This window comes from Barbus barbus, assembly GCF_936440315.1.
Source record: "Barbus barbus genome assembly, chromosome: 40".
Lineage (NCBI taxonomy): Eukaryota > Metazoa > Chordata > Actinopteri > Cypriniformes > Cyprinidae > Barbus > Barbus barbus.
Window position 1 is genome coordinate 9,665,387 of NC_136718.1, and position 26,568 is coordinate 9,691,954.

A 26,568-nucleotide genomic window follows, 5' to 3' on the forward strand; every position below is an offset into this window, starting at 1 on the left:
CAGACACTATTAGGTCATGTGACAGTAACAACATGATGGATGTAGTGTGGTAAGGTCATTGCACACTGAGTCTGAAATTTTCGCACTTTAAAAAATAAATATGACCTCACGTGTCAATCGCGTTTACCCACTGCCTCTGAAACTTTCATTTGTCATAAAAAAAAAAAAATTGGATCAGGTTTGATTTTCTGCGTTTTCGCATCTGTAGCAAGCATTTTGATTGGAAAGGATGACGAATATGAAAAAATAAATAAAAAATGCATATGAAAATTTTGTACTCTGTTCAAGGACAATACCCTTAATCATACTATATAGAAAATTTCAAACCAGTACTAGACAGTGTGTGATTTTGCAAGTTTTCGCATCAAACCATTGAATAAAATGTGAAAAGCACTTTTGGAGCCAGCAGTCACAGTAAATCTCTTGGCAAGCTGTAAATGAATAATAACACAAACATCTTTATTATCATTATAGTCATATCTTCTCTTTAAAAAACATTCAAAAAAATCTGCAACCAAGTCAAAGGTTATGGAATATTACAGACAAGTTCTTGATGAAATCATCTCCGGCAATGAGCTGGCCTGGGTTAGAAGGGACCTCAAGTCCCGACCACAACCTGAAGAGGGTGCCCTGCTATGGCACCCAAGGGCGAGGAGAGGTTACACAGTAATGGTCACAGACTTCGGGAAACAAACAAAAAAATTGGTCCAGAAATCCATAAACATACTCTTTAAAACATAACTTGATTTATTTTAATACAAAATATAATGCTAATGTCAATAAATAAGTGTCCATAGAAGTCCATGAGTCAGGGACCGATCTCACTGCTGTATGTCACGGCACTGCAAATCTCGTGAGAATACACGACAAAGAGAGAAAATCTCACAGAGCGGCCGCCAGAAAAGAGTGAGGGAAGGCGGCTGAGATGGCAAAACCTTGAGGCTGTAGCATATGAAGTGAGCGCTTGACACACTGAAACCAAAACATATTGTAACAAAGAGCAGTGTGAGCATTTGGTGATGATGGAAACACATCAGGTATTGAGACTCACAAAGCTCCTTAGTTTGAGACCGTTAGAATGCTAGATTAATTTTGGCACCTTAAAGAAGTCTGTGTAAACATAAGCAGCTCTATGTCACAGTCCCCGTCTCCAATCAAACACAAGTTTGTGAAAGTCTGTCTGTTCTGTGCAGCTGTTGAAAGAGGATGAGGACAATTGTTAGCGAGCGATACAAGAAGTCAAACACTCCTATTATTAACAAAGCTGGCTGCACTGCATGTGTTGAGATGCATGATATATCGGTTCCATATTGGTTATCAGTCAATATTAGAGCATTTCTATTTAATTGTGCTGCTTATTTTTACAAATACACTCAAAAAACACAAGGCCTTAATTTAATATTTACGTATATGAATTGCATATATAGATAAGTTTTAATCTAAACTAACAAACTTAACGTGATGCATATTTGTCAGTCACACAAATGAAACAGGTAAACAAAAAAAAAAAGATAAATACTATTAAAAGTAAAAAGTTTATACATTTATCTTCAGTAAATCCCATTTGTTTCAACATTTTAACTAACTGAATATTGTTTGTTCCACAACTGGCCATATTTTGCATCAAGCTGTTTTAATAAATGATTTTGTAAATAGATTATTTTATAAAAATTAAATGGATGCAAATAGTTAATAATAAAGAATGGCACCATTTATGTGTATTTATTTACCTTAGTGCAAAAAATCTTACCTGTTTTATGTATGACTGACAAATATGCATCATATGTTTTAATGTAATCCAAATGCATGGATGTTGAATATGCAATTCAAATAAATACATCTTAAGTTTAAGCCTGAAGTATTTGAGTAGACTTCCTTTACCATTACCTAGCACTCACTTAAATTTGAGCTGTAAAAATACTAATAATCTGTAATAATTTGTAAATAAACAATAAAATGTAATCTTTAGCATAAAATGAATGAATATCCATTTTGAAATTGTACATTATAACGCCTAAATTCACTTGTAGCATTTAAAATGACTTATTTTAGTGTTTTAATTGAAATTAAATATATTTGTACAAAATAGTGTAGAATTTTAATATTGGTCAAATAATATTTATCAGCTTATTAGTTTTGGGACAGAATTTTAATATCAGTGCATCCCAAACTGGAGGCATGCATATTAAAATGCTTTTAATAATTGCACATTTAAATACCTTTTTAAAACTAGAAAATTATAAGTTAACATTTTAATTAAATGTTAATATTTAATAAATGGCAAACCCATGTTACATTATTGAATTCAAATGTTCATTTTGCAGCAGTGACGTTGATTATAATAGGAAGGTTTAAATCTGTTGCATCGCTTTGATTGCAAAGTGTTCACACTGACAGCGGTTTTCAAAGCAAACTGAAGTTACTTTCAATGCGAGTTGACAATTTGAGGCAATGTGAGCGACAGCTGAGTCGAGTTCAGCATTACACAAATGAACTGCAGCGGAGCTCATGTGATTAGATGATACAGTACATTACAGTGTCCTCTTATTCGCTTTCAGTGTGAACGCAAAGTGCACGTGAAATGTGAGAGGTCCACCAGCAAGCTTCCCTCTTTAAGTGTGTCTTTAAAGAGCGGGACGGTGTGTAACTGTGCGTATCCCTGTCTAATCAAGTGTTCACTGTCAAAGGCCGCAATGACATTGACATATCTCTCCCATTGTCTTAAGAAAGTTCACTTAACTTTTATCACACACACACGCATCTGGCTTAAGTTAGACTGGTCACATCATGTCGGACAATAAGAGCAATACTAAATATATGTTCATGTACATATATAACCATATACACAACTATTTTACACACATATTCCAAAATGTACATCTTCATGCACAACTGATGGAAAAAAGCAAAATAAAGGCATTTCTTTTTTTTTCTTTTTTAGTACTACAGTACATGCAGTTCCTCTAAATTGCCACATGACTCTCAAAATCTCACTTTTAGAGTCCTTAATTCATTATAGATTTATTTTCTGTACGTATATATATATATATATATATATATATATATATATATATATATATATATATATATATATATATATATATATATATATATATATATATATTTACAAAGAACCAAATCCTGAAAGTACCAGGAAGTACCAAGCGGATATGGATGATTTACCTCATTTCAATGTGAAATGAGAGATCTGAAATTAAGGTTTCTTTGCTCAAACTAAATGAACTGCTTAATGAAGGAGAACGTTTAGGGAAAGTATGAACACCAGATTTTCAGATCAGCGCTGATATAAAAAGTCTAACTCCATAACAGAATTTCTCTATTATTGTGGACCCACTCACACAGTACTGGTTGGTTTCAGATTCACATTATGAAATGTATGAAATATTCTGTGATACATAAGTTTCAAGTGGTAGCGCAGCTCACAGTGTTAACATCAGTCCAACCGGTTCTCCAATATTCCTATTATGTGTTAAATATCGAGCGAGTTCAGAGTCTTTTGAAGATCTGTAAAGAAAATGAGTTTTAGCACAAGTGCAGGCGTAACACTGAGCATTAAACATGAACAAATGAAGTGTACTAGACCAGTGAAAACTTTTAAATGGATTTTACAGCAGCTCATGGCTTATTTTTTTTTTAAGTTTCCTGTACAATACTATAAAACCTGTGCAATGCTTTTCTTATTTGTTAATGCTGAGACTTTCTATTTAAAACATGTATATTGTGTGAAAAACCGACAGAAAAAACACTGTTATGACATGACAGAGTTAAATTCAAATGTATCGTTATCTGCTATTATTGCTGTAACATTTATTACAACAACATAAATCGGGATTAAATTACTGCAATTTTGCCATGATTATTTTTAGAGGCAGAGCAAGTTTTTACATTTGCAAAGCTGTGGAATAATGTGCACTGACCGATAAAGTTAATTTTGATTTCATGATGACTAAAATCATCTGCTTTTGCCTAAAGAAAAGGCGGGAATACTGAAAAACAGCTTGCAAAACTGCAGCTGTACCTGAAGCTGCCTATAGGAGGCGCCAGAGAGACTTGTGATTTCACACCACACAACCTCAGAAACACACACACACACACACACACATACACAGTGAGGCCAGAGAGATACAGCGCAATTGAGCACTCAGGACCAACAGCTTGCTCGGTATGCCGCATATGCTCCAGATTTTAATATATGTACAAGAAAAACAAATCAGGTCAAAGTTTAACAAAATAAAAAATAAATAACATTAAAATGCTTATTTTAAAATGTGAGTGACCAGTCTAATTAAGACCATGGCATTCTCTCATCTCATGTATGTTTGATTCATTTAATATCTCTAAAATTGGCGGTCTTCTTTTTTTGCTTGAAATCAACAGGCCCACACAAAATCTGTACACACAGAAATCTCAAACAAAACAGTTATGCCCTCTTTTACAAAATTCTACGTCCCCCTGCTTTTGTTTAGTAAATATTTTGGCTAATTTGATAATGCTTTTAGCTACCAGTATGAGTTTAGTACTCTCATTTTATCTTATTTAAATCTATTCCATAGATTTTCCCTCAAAATCAGTGCAGAAAATCTGGAAAATTCTGTCTGGGCCTGGAAATTGATTTATATTCGAAATAGTGTGTAAATATTTTTTGTACCTATTTGTTTTGCACCTTGAAAAAGTGCCATTCCTCTGTTTACGATGCAGACAATCAGCTCTCGACCCCTCGCCTCAAAGAACCAATCAGAGCACAGAGACAGTGGGCAGGTCAAGGGTCAGGAGGGAGGAGCACATTGGTCAGGCCACTCCAGTGTATGTTATTGCAGAGGCCCTCTCAGCTCTCTTCAACTAGAGACGTCAGGAGATAAAAGTAGCAAAGCATGTTTGAGTGAAAAAAAATGATGGCTGTGAAAATCAGTAGTTGATACTGCTGCTGCCACATACGCTTGGAATGATGAAAACTGCATTTTCAGCCCTGTTTCTTCCAGTTCCAGTCTGTGCAGGTTCAGGAGAAACACTAAAAAAATTAGGGATTCCCTCAAAAATGACAGAGGAAAATGGAGTAAGCAAAAAAAAAAAAGGTAATCCAACCGTGATGACACAAAAAAGGAGTACTTTCTCTTCGAGTGGTTGTGCAATGGAGAGAGATGGAGGGAAATGGGGAGAAATTGGGTGGCGAGAGTGAGAAAGAGAAGGGAGTCAGGGTCTATGACTCAGACGAGGAGCGTGACCCCCCCTGCACCAGTGATCTGTAGACAGAGGAGTTGAGGAATCGTGGGTAGGAGTCTCTGTGCATGAGGGTGTAGATCTGCAGCTGTGCATCCTCAAATATGTGAGGGGTGGGATCCTGCATCCTCCTGTTGATCACTTCCCTCACCCGAGAGTCCAGACTCACCTTCAAGACAGAAAGAGAGCATTGTGAATTCCGAGCAACATGGTTAGGAAAATATAAAAATAAAATGCTTACTTTTGAAATTATGAAAGTCTGCTTCGAATTCCAGATGTTAGAAACCGTGCTTGCCTCATTAAATATTAAAGCACTCTGTACAGTTGCAGAACAGTTGCTGTTCTGTAATGACAACTCCTAGAGAGTTTAGCATTGTCATATACGTCATATGTTAACGTGTTTGGTCTTGGCAGTATAGATCTGCTATGCTGCTGCCAAGGCAGAGCAAATACCGAGAATTGCTACTGCCAATACATCCACAGACATGCTTTTGTGAGCATGTAAGAAATACTGCTGCTGCATGTATTTCACAATATTACTATTTTTCATGTATTTTTGATCAAATAAATTCTGCATTGGTGAGCATTAGAGTATAATCTCTTAAAAAAAAAAATCTTACAAATCCCAAATTTTGAGTGGATATATTTTCATGTTTCAATCCCATGAACCTCTAAAACTTTATGAAACCTGTGCACCATGGGCCGAGACTATTACTACACTGACTTCTAGTTTTCTTTGGTTCATGACTTTATATAAGGATTCCTTTCATTCTTAAACTAGACACTAGTACTGGAACTAGGAGCTCAGGTCAACACTAATCTCATCCATCTGACTCCCGCTCTAACTCTACAGCCTATTTATATAACCGCTTTACAGTAGAGAGTCCAGCAGGGATCAATTTATAGCTTCCTTTGCTCAACCTTTGCTCCTTAATTTACTTCTAGAAAGCATGTTTTCCTCAGCTGCCTCTAGAAAGTGGTGGAGTTTGAAGGTGTGAGTTCTGGCTCCAGTGATGAAAAAGCCAAGAGGCACATTCAACACGTCAACACAATGAATTAAACCGCATACCAGCAGCACATATGCTCACAGAGAAAGCAATGATAGTGTGTACAATACATGCACACCCTGCTGTCTCATATCGAAAGGAGACAAAACATAAACAGATCATAATAGAAAACAGAATCAACTGCCACATATGGTGCTAGATGCCTGTATCTAAGGAAATAAGCCGTATAAAACATTAAGCTTCAATAATACATCTGGCAGAATTCCTTCACGCCTCGTTTCTTTGTCACACACAAACTCTTAAACATTTACTCTTTCAACATTTAGTGGTGTGATGTTCAAGCCAAGCATCCAAATAAGCTTTGTTTTTAGATAAGGCCACAGTCGCTTCTCATTGGTCAGAATTCAGCCAATCACAGATCAGCACATAGCCTGAAATCTGCATTCCACAAAGGAGAAACAAGACAAGAGGTGATAAAGAACAGCTACCAATCTTTCCACTGCAGTTACAACTGGACTTTTTATGGTTATTATATTCGGTGCCTTTCTTAGAATAGATTTACATGCGTGAAAATTTTTTTTTTTTTAAATTACTTTATTATAGCAAGCTACAATGGCTACCTCTTGGGTTCCAGCAGGAATAGAATACAGATACTTAATATATTATCAAAAAAAAAGGGGAAAAAAAAAGTGTAAATACTGTGCCTGAAGAGCTAGAATTACTGGGGCAGTGCTATTAAAAGGACATATTTTAGCTTATCTGCCCCTAAAAAATACATTTTAGTACCTTAGAGTATAATATGTACCTTTTAAGGAACAACTATGAACATTTTAGGGGTAATTGTCACTTTAAGGGTATTGCTCCAGTGGCAAGTTGTTGTACCCATAACAGTATATTTTTTTCTGAGACACTGGAGAACACTAAAATATTTCTTATGTTATTCATGCTGTAATTAGGTTAAAGCTGCTTGTTTTCAAACTCCGTTTTAACACAAACTGGGACATACATTTAATAACCGCTATAAATGTTATTTTAATTTCATTTCAGAAATTTCCTGAACCATATATTCTTTCATAAAAAAAATTCTAAAATTTGTTGAGTGGGAAAAATTAAAAGAAGAAATATAATTTCAGTTTACATTTGTCATGACTTGTTTTATACATGCATTTTAATTGAGATGGGCAAAAATGCACTTTACCACAGACATCATCACTGCAGAGTCTTTAACTCTCAAATCTGTTATCAAGTCAGTTACTTTAGACCAACTCTAAAGCAAACCAACAGACAACTTACAAAAATGTAAAAATTTAACTCAAACTGAAACTTAATTTGATTCATTTATGAATGTATTCTCTAAATACGTACATTCCTGGATGCCTCTCCAGTCCACACAAAAGACATTGACTTTTCCTATTTCTTTTTTTCTGTTCCAACCTGGCCTGATAACACAAGTAGCACAAGTAACATCACCAGAATATCTGTTTGATGTAAGTTTTGTCATTTTCCTTGTCATGTGTGATGACAATGACACATCTGCAAAACAGCATTAACAATCCCCTTATGCAAATTGCCATTCGGTGGCTGTTTTTGCAACATCTATGATTCAGATTGTATGTGAATCTGCTTTTTTATCAAAACTGCATAAGAGGCTTAACAGAGCACAATGATTTCAGATGACACACTCTCAAAGATGTGCTTACAGTATAAAACCTAGAATATAAAGACAGCAAATACGTTTACACTGAACCGTTGTGCTACTTCAAACTGTCATTATGTGTGTGTTGATTAAGTTTTGTGTTTATGTGTGTACCTCTTTGGGTGAGAGGATGGAGATGTAGTCTTCATAGATCAAACACGTCTTCTCCTCGATGGCACTCTTGTTGATCTCCTTCTTCAGGTCCTCGCAGGCCAGCCAGAAGAGCATGTTGTCCTCGCTGTACTCCGTCCGCAGGAACTCACGGAACTTGTTTCGTCCCGCTGGGTTCTTCATCAGCTTATCGAAAGACTGCGCCCACTGTTTAATCTCCTCCATCGTCGGTTTGGGGCTGAGAGCGAGAGAGAGAGAGACATTAGGCACGTTCACATCTCTAACAAACATAATAATCCATGATGACATGGTTGAGAGAAACAGCTCAATCCTCAAGATGAAAACAGTATCTGGGATTGTATGCGTGTTCTCACCAAGGTTCACATGGAAAGGGCTCCAGCTTTGTCTCCTGGGCTTTCCTCCGCCCACGCTTGTCATCTTCACTCCTAACAGTGAGACTAGAAGGTGGTAAAACGGCATTGAGAAATAACAGCAGTGCCTAAACAAATCAACCAAATCTAGACACACATAACACACTCACATACATGCAAGGCCCTTCAACTTCATGCTCAGGTGAATTGATGAATATTAATTCAACTGAGTTTCTAATTTAATTATGAACTTGAACTTTAATTATAAAAATTTGATTCAATTCATAAAAGTAAATTTTTTGGTGAATTTGCTGGACTACACAAGTCACACAAAATGGTCTGAATCACTAAAAAGAACTTGTTCATAAGAGTTATTTGTTTGGGACTTGGATGGACTACGCTACTTACTGTATGATTTTGAATCACTACAAATACTTCATTTTACCAATCGGTTGGGCTACACAAATTGCACTGTATGGCTTTAAATGACTAAACAGAACTGGTTCATAAGACTCATTCATTCAGGAATTGGTTGGACAATACTAGTCTCACTGTGTATGGCTTTGAATCACTAAAAAACAACTGGTTCATGAGAGTCAATCATTTCAGAATCAGACAATGCTGGTCATGTTGTATGGTTTCACAAGAAATAACCAGTTCATAAAAGTGTCCAAGTGGACTAGGACAGTGCACTAGTTGCACTGCATGGCTCTAAATCGCTAAAGTACCTGTTCATAAAAGTCATTTGTTCATGAATCTGTTGGACCACACATGGTTTTGAATAAGAGTCATTCAGCTGGAATACACTGGTCAAGCTGTATGGCTTTGAATCACTAAGAAGATCCGGTTCATATGAGTCATTCATTTGGTAATCAGTTGGACTACACTGGTGTTGGTTGTATCACTAAAAAGAAGCAGTTCATATGAGTCATTCATTCAGAAATCTGTTCGAGTACACTATACGCACTGTATTCGTTTGAATCACAAAAAAAAAAAAAGTGGATCATTTAAGTCATTAATTGGGGAATCGGTTGGACCACACTGATTGAAAGGCTTTGAATAACTAAAAATAATTGATTTCTGAAATATCTACAGAATTGGCTAAATTAATGAAACTCTGTCATTAAGAGGTCATCAAAGTTTGGACCTCAATGGTCACTGTAAATAGCTATGTGCAGCAGGCGTGCTTGAAGAATGAGTGTGAGTGGATAAGTGTGTGAAAGATGTGTGGGTGTGAATATGGCTCCCATTTCCTCCGGGGCTGATGGTGAAACGTGAGCAATCTTAACCACATTTACTCTCCTGACTCATAGTACACTTGAATTTCACTCAGAGAAGCGCACACACACACACACACACACACAGCAATTAATGTGCGTGTACATTCACAGAAGTGTGTATTCACCTGTACTCATGAACACATATCATATATCACACTGAAAAACATATAACATCTCATTCACACACATATAAAAATAACTGAGTGTTGTGTTGAGGCATCTTGATATGACAGTAGGAGGGAGAGCTTCATAACACATTTAAATTAATGTGGAATATTTCCGAGTGAAACCGAATATTCAGCCGGAAATAACACAGGATTGATTTTATCCACAGGGACTTGATTGTATCGTAAAAAGCAGGCTATGATATTATAGGTTAATATTATTTTCCCCCAACCAGCAGTAAAGCAAATATATTACAGTTTGATGAAAAATGATGAAAACAAACATTTTAATTCTTTAGGATAACATAGAATAACGAATTGTGTGCAATAAAGCCAGGAACATGTATTAAGAAAGTAAACAGGGTGTTTTTTTAGTTAATGCCGTTTCATTGGTAAAATGTTAATGTTTCTTTACCATTTTCTTTAAAAATTAACATACTGTTTTTATTGGTTTTTGTGCCTTTAAGACCTCTATTTAAATTGCTTTGCATGTGAATTGTACATTTAATTCATCATTACATTACCCTTCAATAAATAAATACATAATCATTTATGAATCAATAAAACTGGGATGAAGCTGGAATGCACCAGTGCTGAGGGGGTGAATGGTGGGACTGAGACCATCTATATAACTTAACAAAAGATGGCTGCAAGGATGACATTTTTTTGTAGGCCAAACCCCAGAAATGAGTTTTAGCACTTCTGGTTGCATCTTCCAGTGCATGGTTGCATGAAGTCAGTGTGGTTTTTAAATGGGTTTTGGTTAAATGCCTGAAATAAGGTCTGTGCTGTGGTGATTTTCATTTTTTGGGTCTTAAAAAAGGTGATTGCTAACAAGTGGCTAAATGGGACAACAGAGGTTGTCAGGATTATTTCATTTCCAGAATAAAAATTTCCTGTTAATTTACTCATCCCCATTTCATCCAAAATGTTCATATCTTTCTTTCTGCAGTCAAAAAGAAATTAAGGTTTTTGAGGAAAACATTCTAGGATTTTTCTCCATATAGTGGACTTAAATGGGAGCCAACGGGCTGAAGATCCAAATTGCTGTTTCAAAGGGCTCTACACGATCCGAGCCAAAGAATAACGATTGGACATTTAAAAAAAAAAAAAAATTATATATACATATATATATATTAATGCTGTCTTCGTGATTAATCACATACAAAATAAGTTTTTGTTTACATAATATATGTGTGTGTACTGTGTATATTTATATATCACATATAGAGTATATATTTTAAAAATATTTACATATAAATTATATGAATGTAAAAAATATATACATATAATACATGTAAATATATTTAATATATAAACATAACATATTTTTCTTAAATATATACATGCGTGTGTATTTATCTATACATAATTACTATACACAGTACACACACGTACATTATGTAAGCAAATCCTTTATTTTGGATGTGATTAATTGTGAATAATCGTTTGACAGCACTAATATATACTTTTTAACCACAAATGACCTTGTGAGCATGTGACTAAGTAACGCGTGAGGTCAAGCTAGTGCAAGACAAGCATTTGTGGTTAAAAAGTATTTAAATTGTCATTTTTGTTTCACTAGATTGATTCACCTTAATTTATTTTTGTCTGAAGAGAGAAAGATATGAACATGTTGGATGACATGCAGGTGAGTAAATTATAAGGGAATTTTTATTCTGGAAGTGAAGTGATTTAAATGTCACCAGGAGAAGAGGTAAAGAAGAGATCTACTCATCACTCACTTTTTACACTTTTACAGCTTAATTTCATTAACAGTTACACTCCTTCAAACTATTCTAACTCTAAATTTCAGGGAAAATGCTTTTTAAATAAAAACAGAAGAGTTGACGTAAGCATAGTAATGGTGATGCTGAAGTCACACGACCGTGGTGTAGTTTGTTTTTAGCCAACATTTAGCTTTTTACATCTAATGATTGTATTTAGGCTTCAAAAATTCATAAAAGTTTTGTTAATTTGGGAAAATTATCATGATGAACAAAACCTGTAGAATCAAACATTTTATCATTAATCCAAAAGCCAATAATCCAGAAGCCAACCAAAAGTTTTTGTAGCGAGAACTGAAGTGATGTTAACTCTGGTTGGCCTACAAAATACATAAGCGCTGCAGCACTCTATGGAGGTGAATACAATCTCGGTATGGAAGGAATGGATGTGGAATGTAACACTGGCAGTGGTGATGAGTGGAATGTACCATGTGGAGACAGAGACAGGTGAGTGGGTCATACCATGAGCAGCTACAGCAGCAGCACCAGCAGAAGCAGCAGGTGTTGGGTTTCTGTGTAGGGGAGGGATGCTGGGCACGGCTGGGGGACGTCTCGCTCTGCGTCATCGGAGACTCGCGGTCTGCCGGGACAGGGCCTGTGTACTGATACACATTAGAGTAAATACCCAACCCCTCACGAACACACACACACACAGGAAATCCTCTACATCTGGTGACTTGAGGTTGGTAATTAACATGCACATGGTCATAAATCCTCTGACAAACTGACAAATATTAGCCTTTCCACTATCAATCCATGCTTAAAACGGGCCAAGACTCAACCTGTCACCTATAGCAGCCAATGAATGAAGAATAGGGGATATCATTGAGCATGTGACCTCATCCAACCAATCACATTTCAGATGTCTGAGCACAGGGCTGGTAAGTGGCGAAAATGAACTGGAGCAGGTAAAAGAGATTCAAGGAACAGAATGTTAGACCATTGTGATCGCAGGATATGGGAGTAGCTCAATTTCTGTCACCACAAATGCAAACAGAAGCTAACCAGAATAATCTGAGAGTGACTCAAATAAACAAATGTATAAACCAACCACTATAAAAATGCTTCTTCAATTACTGTATGGGCACTTTAGAAAAGAAGCTCACAAAACACACTTTTCACTCCCACTAGATAAATCTGTCCACTGGTTATACATACTGCGCATCGGAGAAGAATTGTCTTTTTTCTGAAAGTCATGAAAATTCCCACCATACCTCGACAGATGTATTGTTTATCAGCATTCAGTGGCATAAATGACATTTTACGGTTTGATTGGAGTAAAATTTGGATGATGCCTCACAAGTATTGCATAACAAATGAAGTTAGAGGTTTCATGCAAGAATTTCTATCGAGTTTACCCAGTCAAGTCACATGTGGTTCAGTGCTTTAAAAAGTGGAACGTCTGTGTTTTTTGTAATATCCTTCAGACCATTTGTCATTTCCCATGGTAATTATTTGAAAGAGAATTTAAATTTATTTACTACAAGAGGCTAGTATTGTTCTAAATTTTGTACAAATTGATGTGATATTTAGGTGTTACTCATTGGATGGTGAAAAAGGTAACTTTTATTGGATTTAATTATTTAATTGCACATTATTATATTCATAAAGTGAAACAGAATGAAAAAAGCTTACGCTTGAACAATTTAAACATTTGGAACTGACACTAAAGGCTATATCACATGATTGTCACGAGTTCTCGTGATTAATCACAATTTATTAATACTTTTCAAGTTTTTAATACTCTAATCAACATGGGCATGGACAAATATGAATGCTTTATGCAAATGTATGTTTATCATTAGTGAAATTATAGTCAACAGAGCATAAAGACTAGACATTTTTTTTCAAATAACTTGTTCATGTCTATTGGACACATGAAAAAACAACATAGAAATACCAGGTTCCCAATTCCCGTTACTTCTCTTTCTTTGTGTGTGTGTGTATGTATGTATGTATGTATGTATGTATGTATGTATGTATGCATATACATATACACACAGAAAATACAAAATTGCTCTGTTGGCTGTGGAGTCAAGACATTTGCAAATATGATTAAAAGATAAATATGACACAAAACTACAGAATGTAACATTTTATTATTAGCCGTTTCAACACATGCATGTTTTACCAAATAAAAAGAACAGCACTTTTAGAGTTCATCCCACTCATTGATGTGAGCATAAGTATTGGGACAGTTGAACATAAGGCAGATATAAAAGCTATTATTTAGTTACAGATCCCTTGCGCACAATCACAGCAGTGAGTCTGTGACCCATAGACATCACCAGACTCTTGGTCTCATCCTTTGAAATACTTTTCCCAGCCTTTAATGCAGCCAATTCCAATTGTTGCTTGTTTTGTGGAGTTTCTGCCTTTACTCTCCTCTTCAGCTGGTGAAATTCATGTTCAATCGGATTTAAATCTGGAGATTGACTTGAGCAATCTAAGACTTTCCATTTCTTTGCCCTTATAAATTCCTTGACTGAACTGGCAGGGTGTTTTGGGTCATTGTCCTAATGCAATATGAAGCACTTCCCAATGAATCTGGTGGCATTTTCTTGAATATTGGTAGGCAAGATGGTTTTGTATACTTCCAAATTCATTCTGCTACAGTCATCATACATTAAGTCATCAGTAAAGCTGAGAGGGCCTGTTCCAGAGACAGCCATGCATGCCCATGCCATGACACCACCTCCACCATGCTTTACAGATGAGGCTGTATGCTTGGGATCTTTAGCAGTTCCCTTTTTTTCTCCACATTTTTGTTTTCCCATCACTTAGATAAAGGTTCATCTTTGTCTCATCGGTCCAAAACACAGTTCCAAAACTCTTCTGGCTCACCTTTGTGCTTTTTTGCAAACTCTAATCTTGCCTTTCTATTTTTGGTGCTGGTCAGAGGTTTGCATCTTGCTGTGTAGCATCTGTAATTCTGTATCAAAGTCTCCTGAGGACAGTAGATTGTCAGAGCATCACCCCAGCTTTCTGGAAGTTGTTGGTGATTTTACAGACACATCTTTTAGGGTTAATTTTCACAGCTTTTATGATTTGTCTGTCATCAACTACTGTTGTTTTCTCAGCCGATCAGGTCGTTGTTGGTTGCTGGTGTCGCTGTGGTTTCCAAACTCTTGATTTCTCCATGCCCTTTGTTTTTGCTATAACTCTAATTGACTTCCTCTTTTCTTTTAGCATCCAAATTGCTTGCTTTTCTCTCAAAATCAGCTGCCTTGTCTTCTTCCTGGTTTGTGTGCATCCTCATTGAATGCAATATTCAGAATGCAGAAGTAATGGATATAACTGATACAACACATTCCCTGCTTTTAATATCTGAAGAATTAATGCAACAGGACACAGCTGATCACTTAGAAAGACCTGTGTATAATAATTCCAATAATTGTGCTCACATCAGATAGGGCGGATGAAACTCTAAAAGTGCTGAACTTCTTAGCTGGTAAAACATCTATGTGTTGAATCACCCAATGATAAAATGTGAAATTCTGTATTTTTGTCTCATATTCATCTTTTAATCATCATTTAATCATTTTAATGACTCCACAGCCAACAAAGCAATTTTGTCTTTACTGTTCCAGTACTTTTGGAGGGCACTGTATATATATATATATATATTTAAAACAATAAAACATAGCTCTTTAAAACATTTTCCTCCTTACTTTGTCCTCCTCCTCCCCCTCCTTCATCATCTCTAACAGCTGACGACTTTGCCACATTCTTCATTAATAAAATTACAAACCTCACTGCACAATTTTCCACACCACAATCTATCAAACACATCTTACAAGCAAACATACACTCGTTTACATCCTTCTCTCCACTCTCTGAGGCAGAAGTCTCTAAACTCATCTTTTCCAGTCATCCTACTACCTGTCCACTTGATCCTATTCCATCTCATCTCCTTCTCTTGCAGTTGTACCTGCACTCACTCACATCGTTAATAGATCCCTTCACACTGGAATGTTTCCCTCAGCATTTAAACAGGCTCGTATAACTCCACTTCTTAAAAAAAACACTCTTAACCCAACTCTTTTAGGGAACTATAGACCGGTTTTCCTTCTTCCTTTCATTGCAAAAACATTTGAACTAGTTGTGTTCAACCAAGTCTCTGTCTTTCTCACACAGAACAACCTCCTGGACAGTAACCAATCTGGCTTCAGAAGTGGACATTCGACCGAAACTGCCTTGCTCTCTGTTGTTGAAGCCCTAAGACTTACAAGAGCGACTTCCAAATCTTCATTACTTATCTTGCTGGATCTGTCTGCTTCTTTTGATACGGTCAACCATCAGATCCTCTTGTCAACCCTCTTGAGAAAGGGCATCTCAGGAACCGCACTCCAGTGGTTTGAGTCTTACCTCTCTGATAGGTCCTTCAAAGTATCTTGGAGAGGTGAGGTATCCAAGCCGCAACATCTAGCTACTGGGGTGCCTCAGGGCTCAGTTCTTGGACCACTTCTCTTTTCTGTCTACATGGCATCACTAGGTTCTGTCATTCAGAAACATGGCTTTTCATATCACTGCTATGCTGATGACACTCAACTCTACCTCTCATTCCATCCTGATGATCCGACGATAGCTGCTCGCATCTCAGCGTGTCTAACAGACATTTCTTGCTGGATGATGGACCATCACCTTCAACTCAACCTAGCTAAGACAGAACTGCTTGTAGTTTCAGCTAACCCATCGCTTCATCACAGTCTCACCTTCCAGTTAGGCTCATCTACCATAACTCCTTCAAAAACAGCCAGAAACCTTGGAGTTGTGATTGATGATAAGCTGAATTTCTCAGACCACATTGCTAAAACTGCCTGGTCCTGCAGATTTGCATTATACAATATTAAGAAGATCAGGCCCTTTCTCTTGGAACATGTAACACAACTCCTTGTTCAGGCTCTTGTTCTGTCCAGACTTGACTATTGCAATGCTCTCTTGGCAGATCTTCCAGCCAATTCTATTAAACCTCTACAATTAATCCAAAATGCCGCTACAAGATTAATCTTTAATGAGCCGAAAAGAACGCACGTCACGCCTCTGTTCATCAATTTGCACTGGCTACCAATAGCTGCTCGCATTGAATTCAAAGCATTAATGTTTGCCTAAAGAACCACCACTGGCTCTGCACCCCTTTATCTAAATTCATTACTTCAGACTTATGTGCCCTCTAGAAGCTTGCGTTCTTCAAGTGAACGACGCATTATTGTGCCATCCCAAAGACGGACAAAAACACTTTCACAGACTTTTTCATTAACTGTTCCCATCTGGTGGAATGACCTGCCCAACTCAATCAGAGCAGCCGAATCCTTATCCATCTTCAAGAAACGGCTAAAAACTCATCTGTTCCATCTTTACTTGACCCTCTAACTCTAGCACTCTCTATTCTAATTTAATTTTATCTATATGTCTTTTTATTTAAAAAAATAAATAAATAAATTATCTGTGCTGCATTAGGCTAACCAAGACTTGTAATAGTACTTGCACGTTGTTGCTCTTTTGTTGGTTTTGATTGCTTCTTATGTTCTCATTTGTAAGTCGCTTTGGATAAAAGCGTCTGCTAAATGACTAAATAAATATTATATATATATATATATATATATATATATATATATATATATATATATATATATATATATATATATATATATATATATATATACATATATATACACACACTTTTCATCACTACTTGACAAAATGATGTGACAGTGATAAATGTGTTTTCTGTGTTTTTACAAACTGAGTGACAAGTCAATGATTTACTGTGGTAATCGACAGCATGAACCAGTATTGAACCTGGAATATTCCTTTAAAGTGGAACAGAGAGTGGGGTGTTGTGCTTAAACTCTCCTCTCCTCCCCCACATGACCTTCTCAATTCAGAGGTTATTTTTAATTCGCTAAAAGGCCTAAGCCATAATTCTTTTCCAATTACATTTGGGTGAGCTGTCCTAAATAGAGAGGTCCTGTCCCACTGCATACCGAACATCTCTAATGCCATCACAATAGACACACAAACATACATGTGTGTATGTGTGTGTTGAGAAAGGGAAAGAAAATCACACAACATTGAAACAAAAGGCTTTTGTGTTGTTTAATGACAACTTCAGAGTACACGGTCATATGCAGATGCATTTTAAATCTAAACTTCCAGACACACAGACAGACAACCACTCTACAGTCTCAGAAACTTCCTCAGCCTCTAGCAAATCCAACAACAAACCCCTGAGTGTCTCAAGATGGGAATGAGTGCTTGTTTGCAAGTGAGGAAAAGTTGCTCACTGTAATGAGGAAACGCAAGTTAAAACAGCGGGAGGAACCATGTGTGAGGGTGACAGGGAAGTAGTGCTTTACACCCAAAATGGCAGTACAATGTGGCGGACTGTTTCCCTGTCCTTGTGTGTCTGCCTTTATGGAAGTAACTGGATGACAAAGCCTTTTATGGAGTTTTAAGTCTGGTCGTCCCATCAGGATGCTCACCATGACAGGATGAAACTGTCACATTATGTGAGACATTATGTAAAATAATCACAGATACATCTGCAAATAAGATGTTTCCAAAATGGCATCAACTAAATGAACCCATTTAGTTTGATGCTCTCTTAAATGTTACAAAATGGGGTTTTTGCAATGATGCCATATAACAATAATTTTGGATTCCCCAAAGAACCCTTCACAAAGCATTCCTTTTTTTCTTTCTTTTTTTTTAAGTTATATTTATGGGCTTTTTTTGTTGCTTTTATTGGATAGGACAGCAGGGTGCTGACTGGAAAGAATTGGGTGGCTAGAGGGGAGCGGGATTGGCAAAGGACCTTGAGACGGGAATATAACTCGGGTCGCCGCAATCACAGATGCGCTATATGTCGGTCCAATAACCACAAAGCTATCGGTGCCAACATTTCTGAAAATAATAATTTAAAATAAAAAAATAATAATTTTAATAATATTAAGAACCTTTTCTCACTATACAGAACTTTTTATACCCACTTTTTTCTTCCAGTAAGAGTGGGTGCGGTCATTTGTAAATTCGATGCGTCTATCTTCTGGTCTCATCCACGTCCAGCTATTTTTAGCTGTACAAAACAGCTCTTTTTGAAGCTTGATATTGAAAATCATTGTTTCTTACCATATTTATTTTATTATTATTATTATTTAAATGTATTATCTTAATTATTAACACACTGGTTTTGTAGTACAAACAGTTTTACCATTTACTGCACGTTGTTTTTCCTCTCGTTATTTCCCTATAGAGGCTAATGAACAGGAAGACTTGCCCATAGGCTTACTCCCGTGTTGAAGAAAAAGGTGGATACTGGAAAGGTTCCATGAATGTTCAAGATTCTTCAATGCAAATAATGAACCTTTATTTTTAAAAATGTGTAATGCTTCATCCACACAAGTAGGTGCCAGTATAAAGCAGTCAACAAGAACTGTTACGAAAAAGTGAATATTATGAGGAACTTAATATTATTCTGAATAATTCAGTTCTGGGAGACAACTGATAAAGTTATAATGAAAAGGAAGTCGTGACATATCTTTTTTTTTGCCATATTGTAATGTACGTCAAAGTGTAATGGATTATCAAAATTACGAAAAAATGTAGGGGACTTGGTTTAATCCAACGGTTGTTGATTGAATGGAGGCAGATGTGAATGTGAGCTTGCAGTTGATTGTAAGAAAGGGGCGGGGTTTAAGCAGACTAAACGATTGGACGTACGTCAACATACGTCACCAGAAAAATTTTATCGGAAGAAAAATTACGACAATTTATTTTCATTTTTATAATGAAACACTGAAATCTTTCACAATAAGATCAATAACATGCATTTATAATAATTAATTATCTAATTAAATAAAAATAAAGCATCAAAAACTAGAAGCAATTGTTTGAATTGAAGTGAATTTAGGCATCACAACAGTGTAATATACAGTATGAAAACATACCTGCTAAAGATTAATAATGTAATAACACTGTTAAATGTAGTTTTTAAAGATTAACTTTAAGTGTGCATTACAATACGGCTAAGGACATCTAATCCTAAAAAAAGATTAAATAAATCTAATAGCAAATTCTAATATCGACCAATATGGTATACCAATATACCATGTATCCCTAAGAGAAACAAACAAAACAATTATGTAATGCACCTCTAATGTATTAGTCAAAGGTGTCTGCGTTGTTTCTATCAGTCCACCAAACAAACCAAGTTACCAGGCAGCTACAATGAACTATCTTCTGTTTTCTTTTCTCTCAGCCTTCAATGGGCTGTAAAGTAGACAGGAGGAGACGTCCCCTCAACACCTACTCCCTCGCTGTTTTCCTTTCCTGACTTTCATTTGGTTTTTCTGAAAGTTTTCACAACTTCTCTCCTCATTCCCCCTCGTGCGTGAAATTCTCTCCACCGTAAAGATGGCTGCAGCAGCCTGAGGTATTTTTAGCTTTTGGCAGACCCCCATTCATCCTCCCCTCTTCAGCTCTCTTTTTCTTTGCTGGAGAGCTATTTTCTGCGCCAGGGTCAGTGGTGGCCAGAAATTTTGACAACACACTCCACACTTCACAAATACTGTCAAAGAAACCAGAGATAAATCCTCCCCCGTCCCTTCGTTCTCACGGCGCGTGGTGTTGTATTTCCCTCCGGAGATTCTGTCTGTATTAAACGCCTCTCCTGTTTGCTTTTTTAGCGTTGCACAATGACAGTCTCAAATGAGGTCTTGAAAACATTTGTGTTTTTGTTTAGTCTGCGTCTTTTTCTTTTCTTCTTCTTTTGCTCAATGCAATCAAAGTTTCCTCAACAGACTACACAGGGATATAACACAGATCTACACAACTGCGTTAAGCACCGCAGAATGAACGGCATGTAAACCATAACATGCTTTATGTATTTATTTTATATATGCTTCGTCCAAATATGAAGACACAAATGCATGTGCATTGGAAGCACAGTGGCAGCTCAGTCCTTTCTAATCTTGTTAACCCTCCCTCCACTCCTGTTAGGAGGGATTTGGTCAAGTCTTGGCAACCCCAAATACCATCCCATTTGACCCACAGTGAGAGGGTGCAATACACAAAGCAAGAGAGAAAGTGAGTAGATGTGAGACAAGAACGTATGCCGCTTTCTTCCAGGTTTCTCTTGAGACACAAATCCCAATGCAGGAATCAAAACAAATTTTGGTAACTCGATGCCAGTTCTTTTCAGGGGCTGTGCCATGTGCTCCAACCAAAATGGAGAAATATGTATAATATGCATAAAATATGCATAAAATGGTCAATTTGGTCAATCGGGTCACAAGTAGACAAGGTAGACGCATACCAGTTTCCATCTCTTTTGTCTAACTTTTGATAACTTTCTTGATTTCTTTGGGTCTACGGGCAGGTGTATGTATGTTTTTTTTCTGATCATTTGATCAAATATTGCAAAATAAGCTCTCGTAATTTACATATGAACATGAATGAAGACAATAAAAATGATAAAGAGAGCAGCAGTTTCCATTTCTGTTCTGATAGTCACAAAACTATCAGATGGGAAGTGGGAAGTCGTGGCCTAATGGTTAGAGAGTCGGACTCGCAATCCAAAGGTTGCGGGTTCGAGTCTCGGGCCGGCAGGGATTGTAGGTGGGGGGAGTGAATGTCCAGCGCTCTCTCCACCCTCAATACCACGACTGAGGTGCCCTTGAGCAAGGCACCGAACCCCCAACTGCTCCCCGGGCACCGCAGCATAAATGGCTGCTCCGGGTGTGTGTTCACGGTGTGCGTGTTCACTGCTGTGTGTTTGCACTTTGGATGGGTTAAATGCACGAATTCCAAGTATGGGTCACCATACTTGGCTGTATGTCACGTCACTTTAAAACTACGCTGTCGATTGGTGTTATGGGGACGTGTTGCTGAAGCACATAAAAAGTTTAAGAATTAGGGGCAGAGAGGAGGTTGTCTTTTGTGCCTGTTCAATACATTTGAATACACTCCGAATCCAGTCAAATGCATTTTCAGTACCTCTAATAGTAGTTGAAAGTAGACAAGTGCAAACTGTTTCATACCCCATTTACACCCCGTTGTTCCCTTTTGATTGGATTCACAAAAACACTTCTTAATACCAGATGTAAACAGGGCCTGTGTGTCAAGGTAAATAAGTATCTTAAAATATTACATAACTTGACTGTTTAATGACAAGACAAGGTTAATTCAAGCTGTAAAAGCTTGAAAAATATATTTAAGAACATTTGAAAATAATCATTAAGATGTGTAAACTGTCATGTAAAATGTCATGTGGTGCAACTCCACATACATTTTTGTGATATGTAATAAAAATTCATAAAAAAAAAAAACTTTTTATCATGAAAAAAATAATAATAATTATATTTATAGATGACATATATCATAAATGTCTAGTTTAACAAAACACTTGAATGAAGTAACACTATACAGAAATACAACCCACAGGAAATGTATTTGTGCAGATGAGAAATAGAGGGGAGGTTAAAAGTGTGAGTGAGAGACATGGATGTGGTGTAAAAGTGATAAAGGCCGCTGGGAGCTCCAGTGTCATCGGGGCCCTTGTAAAGCACATGGCAGAAGCAGAATCTCTGAGAGTGAGAACCGGAATGGAGGCATGCTGGGACGTGTCTCTCTGGGTGGCGTTGCTCTGGTGATGGAGGACTAAATAAAGCTCTGCTGTTCATGCCCGGGGGCTTAAAGCAATTAAGAGCTCATTTGAGAATTAATCTGTGTGATTATTCCCTCATAATAATCACACACAGATCAGCGCTAGAGGACCGAGTCAGAGAGCGAGAGGCTTGTTTAAATTCATGCCGAATGTAGACAAATGAAAACAGGCTCTAAAACACACACATACAGTATGTACACATGATTACACAATGGTTAAAGAGAAAGCTGTGACCGCCCTCCTATAACTGCTCCGTGTGTGCCAAAAAAAAAACCAGGCTAGAAAACCACCAACTCCTTAAATGAAACATTTAAGGACCAAATGAATTTATAGTTACAAGTTTATACATTGAAATATGAAAAACCCATCATGAACCTGATGTGGAACCTAAACTGATTCCATTTGAATCAGACATAACTGCAAAATGACTCGCAGGGAGTCAGTCATGAACTCTTGCAACAGCTCTGAATGAACAACCGAGTCTGATTCAACGAGTTTGAGGCTGTTTTGTGAAACTTTTGTCATGTTTTGTTAAGAAGAACCAGTTCGTAAGAGTCATTTGTTTGTATATCAGACATTCTGGCTCACGCAGTTTGTTGTTACGTGCATGAAACAGTGCTGCACACTAACAAGAGGGTATGTAGCTACATTTTCACAGCTGTCAAAATGTGCATGGATGAATCATTTAGGGAAAAAATAAAAAAAATAAATATATATATATATATATACACATTTTTTTTTTTTTTCCAAAATGTCCATTTTGATTTCTTTAAATTTTTGTTGCACATTTTTATTTCTTGTCACATTAGCAGCAATATTTGTCTCAGTCTGCATAATTGAGACTCAAGGAATTATAATACATCTTGACAAAGTATTCTGTCAGCATTCCTATTGGTACTGTTGCGATTAATTTATGGTTTAAGGCTTAAACTTTTAAACTTTAAATGCCTAACTTTAAACTGTAAATGCCTATAAAGAAAATGAATGGGAAATATACAGTAGTTCCAAGGCCGCTTAAAAAAGTGGGTATTTACTGCACTGCTTGATGAGGTTTTGAATTAATTCAGCAGTTTTCACTAAAATGCAATGCTGCACGATTCTTCAAACAGGCAGAGACATGTAGTTTACATACAAAACAAGCGAAAACACACTCTCTGATATTTGAGACGGGTATCTCACTTTGCCAAGAAAATGGTACTCTTAGTGCTGGCGCTCTCTGTATGAGTCAGACCTGCCGCACCTCAGGGGGGAATTTGGTGTCCAGTACAAGGAAGGTCAAAGGTTAAAGGTACGTGGGCAAATGTCAGACAGCTATACCACTGGTGCAAAAAGCCTTAACAATACTTCAGAGGAATTCCCTCTCAGCCGATGTTCTCAGCCAAAAGAGAGATGTAATAGTGCTCAGGCGAAGTCGAATTGGTCACAGATTCTAAAAATGAGGCCTGAAAATCAGACTGGGTCTTAATGTGTGACAAAGTTACTTCTTATACACAGAAAAACGGCAGAAAATTTCACAGAAGAAAAAAGAATTAGCTAACTCTGATCTTGTTCTAACAGGCTCTGAAACTCAAGCTCCCAGTTGAACAAAGAGAATGAGTTTTCATAACTTCACTTACTGTATGTATGTACACACACACACACACACACACAAATCTACTTCAGCATAGATATCTGTGAACTAAAAGTACATGTACATTCTCTCTTAAATCATCAACTATCATTAAAAAGCCAAAAACCCTGTGTGAAATAACAGCCACATAGTATTATCACACACAAATAGTATATTTGGTCAACAGATATTTTTAATACCAGGAGCTGCAGTAAGTATTCGCCGGAGTTATGCTGTAGTTTGATGTCCTTGTATGGAGATCCCACTGTAAATTTCGGCTCATTTTGTGCAGTCTCACGGGAAACTAAGACCTCAACTATAAAAACCATCAAGAGCACCATAATGCTTTGCACTGAACTTGCACACTGGCCATTGATTAGAATATTAAATATTTATTTAAATATCAATTAAAATTATATAAATATTAACTTAGTTAGTTCTCTTTAAATATTCCAGTTAACGATTTATTGTCACTTTTCCATACAGAGTTCCCATCATGATTGACTCAAATAAAACATTAATTCAGGGTTTCCACATATAAAGTATGAAAGTGCACAGAAGAACCCAGTATTACCGTTTAACCAGAGTTTACAATGACAAGTTTCAAGTGTGAAGAGCCCAAAAGACAAAGAGATAAAGGGACAGGAGAGGAGAGGAAGTGTTGTAACTCTTCAGATGTTGTAAGTGGCACACGGCGCTTGAAATCTAATGAGTCAGCTGCCACCTCTTCCTCTTTCTAGACGTTCACCTCTCACCAGTTCAAACCAGATGTCCTGACAAGCAATGAGTCCACAACACCTCAACTAACGCTCATGCTAACATCCGTGCACAGTCTCGCATGCCCCCTTCATCAGATAACACGGTTCGGTTCAACACAGCTGAATAAGTTAGCTATTTGCTCATCTAACACATCCTGTTTAAATGTACAGTATCCTCAAGATGTAGATTTGGACATTTCAGCAAAAAAAAAAAAAAAAATTGGTGTAGGATTAATGTACAATTTTCACTCAGAAATTGCTAGTAAATTTGACAAATAATTACAAAGAAATAGCAAGTAACATATCAAATTAAATTTCAATTTTCAAATAGAAAGACTAAAATATTATTTTCTTGTAAAACACGCTGCGATAATCTACTATCAATCTACTATATATCTACTATGCGATAATACACTACATTTGGTGAGAAACTCTATTATTATTATATTTTTTTTTAATAAGTCAGTTATTCTCACCAAGGCAGAATTTATTTAATTAAAAATTGAGTAAAAAACAATAACATTGTGAAATATTATTACAATTTAAAATACTGATTTCTGTTTTAATATAGACCTATTGTAAAATGTAATTTATTCCTGCGATGCAAAGCTGAATTTTCAGCATCATTACGCCAGTGTCACATGATCCTTCAGAAATCATTCTAATATGCTGATGTGCTGCACAATAATCATTTCTTCGTATCATCAATTATTACAGCATTATTAACAATGTTGAAAACAGTTGTGCTGCTTCATATTTTTTAATCCTTGCTGAATAGAAATATCAGAATAGCAGGTCAGAATAGTTTTATTTGACATTAGAAAAGCAAAAAAGTTTGAGCAACTTTTCGCTATTTACTCAAGTTTACATGATGAGAAGCTGAGGTTTCTGTCATACCAGTGTTTGCTAATAACAATCACACATCACTTGAGTGACTTGTGAGCTACCATGTGCCACTTCAAAGAGTTGACATTAAAAAGCAGAAGCGTCCTGTGCCCATGGTTGCAGTCCGTAACATGTACCAGCTTCCTCTGTGAGTCAATACAACAGCCCCTCTCCTGGTAGCTTACAGAGCAGGGCTGTCCAAACTCGGTCCTGGAGGGCCGGTGTCCTGCAGAGTTTAGCTCCAACCCTAATTAAACACACCTGAAGCAGCTAATCAAGCTCTTACTAGGCATACTAGAAGCTCCATGCAGGTGTGTTGAGGCAAGTTGGAGCCAAACTCTGCAGGATACCGACCCTCCAGGACCGAGTTTGGACAGCCCTGTTATAGGGGATCAAAAGGTCATGACCCCTGGAGAAAACAAGGCAAATGTGAACTATAACTGTTACAGTTACAGCAAGTCTGAGCTGGCGACTGAATAAAGAGCTTGATTTTATTAAGTTAGGAAGTTCTTTAAGACTAAAGGGGCCTTTCACGGATCCACCAGTTCTGAAAAAAGACTAACAGTATTTCTACTTCCTGCTGGAAACTCAATGGGAAGAGAAACAGTGCTGTCAGCCTCTTTCCCCATCAATGGTGGATGATCTCCTCACATGCCATCCCATGATACATTATTTCATACTAGCGATCATTAACTGTACTAGTCCTGAATCTTTAGGGTGTCTTATATCTGTGCTTATATATGAAATCAACATGTGAAGAGAATTTAAATTCTATTTTGCCGGTGACATAAGTAAACCACTCCATATTTGTTAGTTAAAAGCAAAACAAGGACTTAAGATGTCCAAAACACAGTGCAAGATTCAGAAAAGCATTAGTGGTCTATGAAAGTAAGAGTTTAAAAGAGGGAGCTGCCTCAGAGAAACAATGAGAAGAGGAAGTGGTTTCACTGAAGAGCAACCGCAGCAGAGCAGCGGCCCACAAAGAACTGTCTACGT

The 26,568-nt window shown here is 36.9% G+C and overlaps 1 protein-coding gene across 13 annotated transcripts in view; it reads right to left on the bottom strand.

Annotated features, from left to right (window-relative positions):
* Positions 1 to 439: 439 nt before the first annotated feature.
* LOC306859154 (regulator of G-protein signaling 20-like) overlaps positions 440 to 26,568 on the bottom strand; it is a 43,062-nt gene continuing 16,933 nt past the window's right edge. For 5 of the 13 annotated variants that reach the window (XM_079400042.1, XM_079400046.1, XM_079400044.1 and 2 more), the window contains 4 exons: positions 12,117 to 12,256; positions 8,427 to 8,498; positions 8,056 to 8,290; positions 4,179 to 5,407 (listed from right to left, as the gene is read on the bottom strand). In XM_079400042.1, the coding sequence (XP_079256168.1) occupies positions 5,219 to 5,407; positions 8,056 to 8,290; positions 8,427 to 8,498; positions 12,117 to 12,256 (636 nt within the window). In that variant the 3' untranslated portion in view covers positions 4,179 to 5,218. Of the gene's footprint in view, positions 1,194 to 4,156; positions 5,408 to 8,055; positions 8,291 to 8,426; positions 8,511 to 12,116; positions 12,257 to 26,568 lie in introns of those variants that run through there. The other 8 variants (XM_079400038.1, XM_079400043.1, XM_079400039.1 and 5 more) reach the window with 6 other exon arrangements.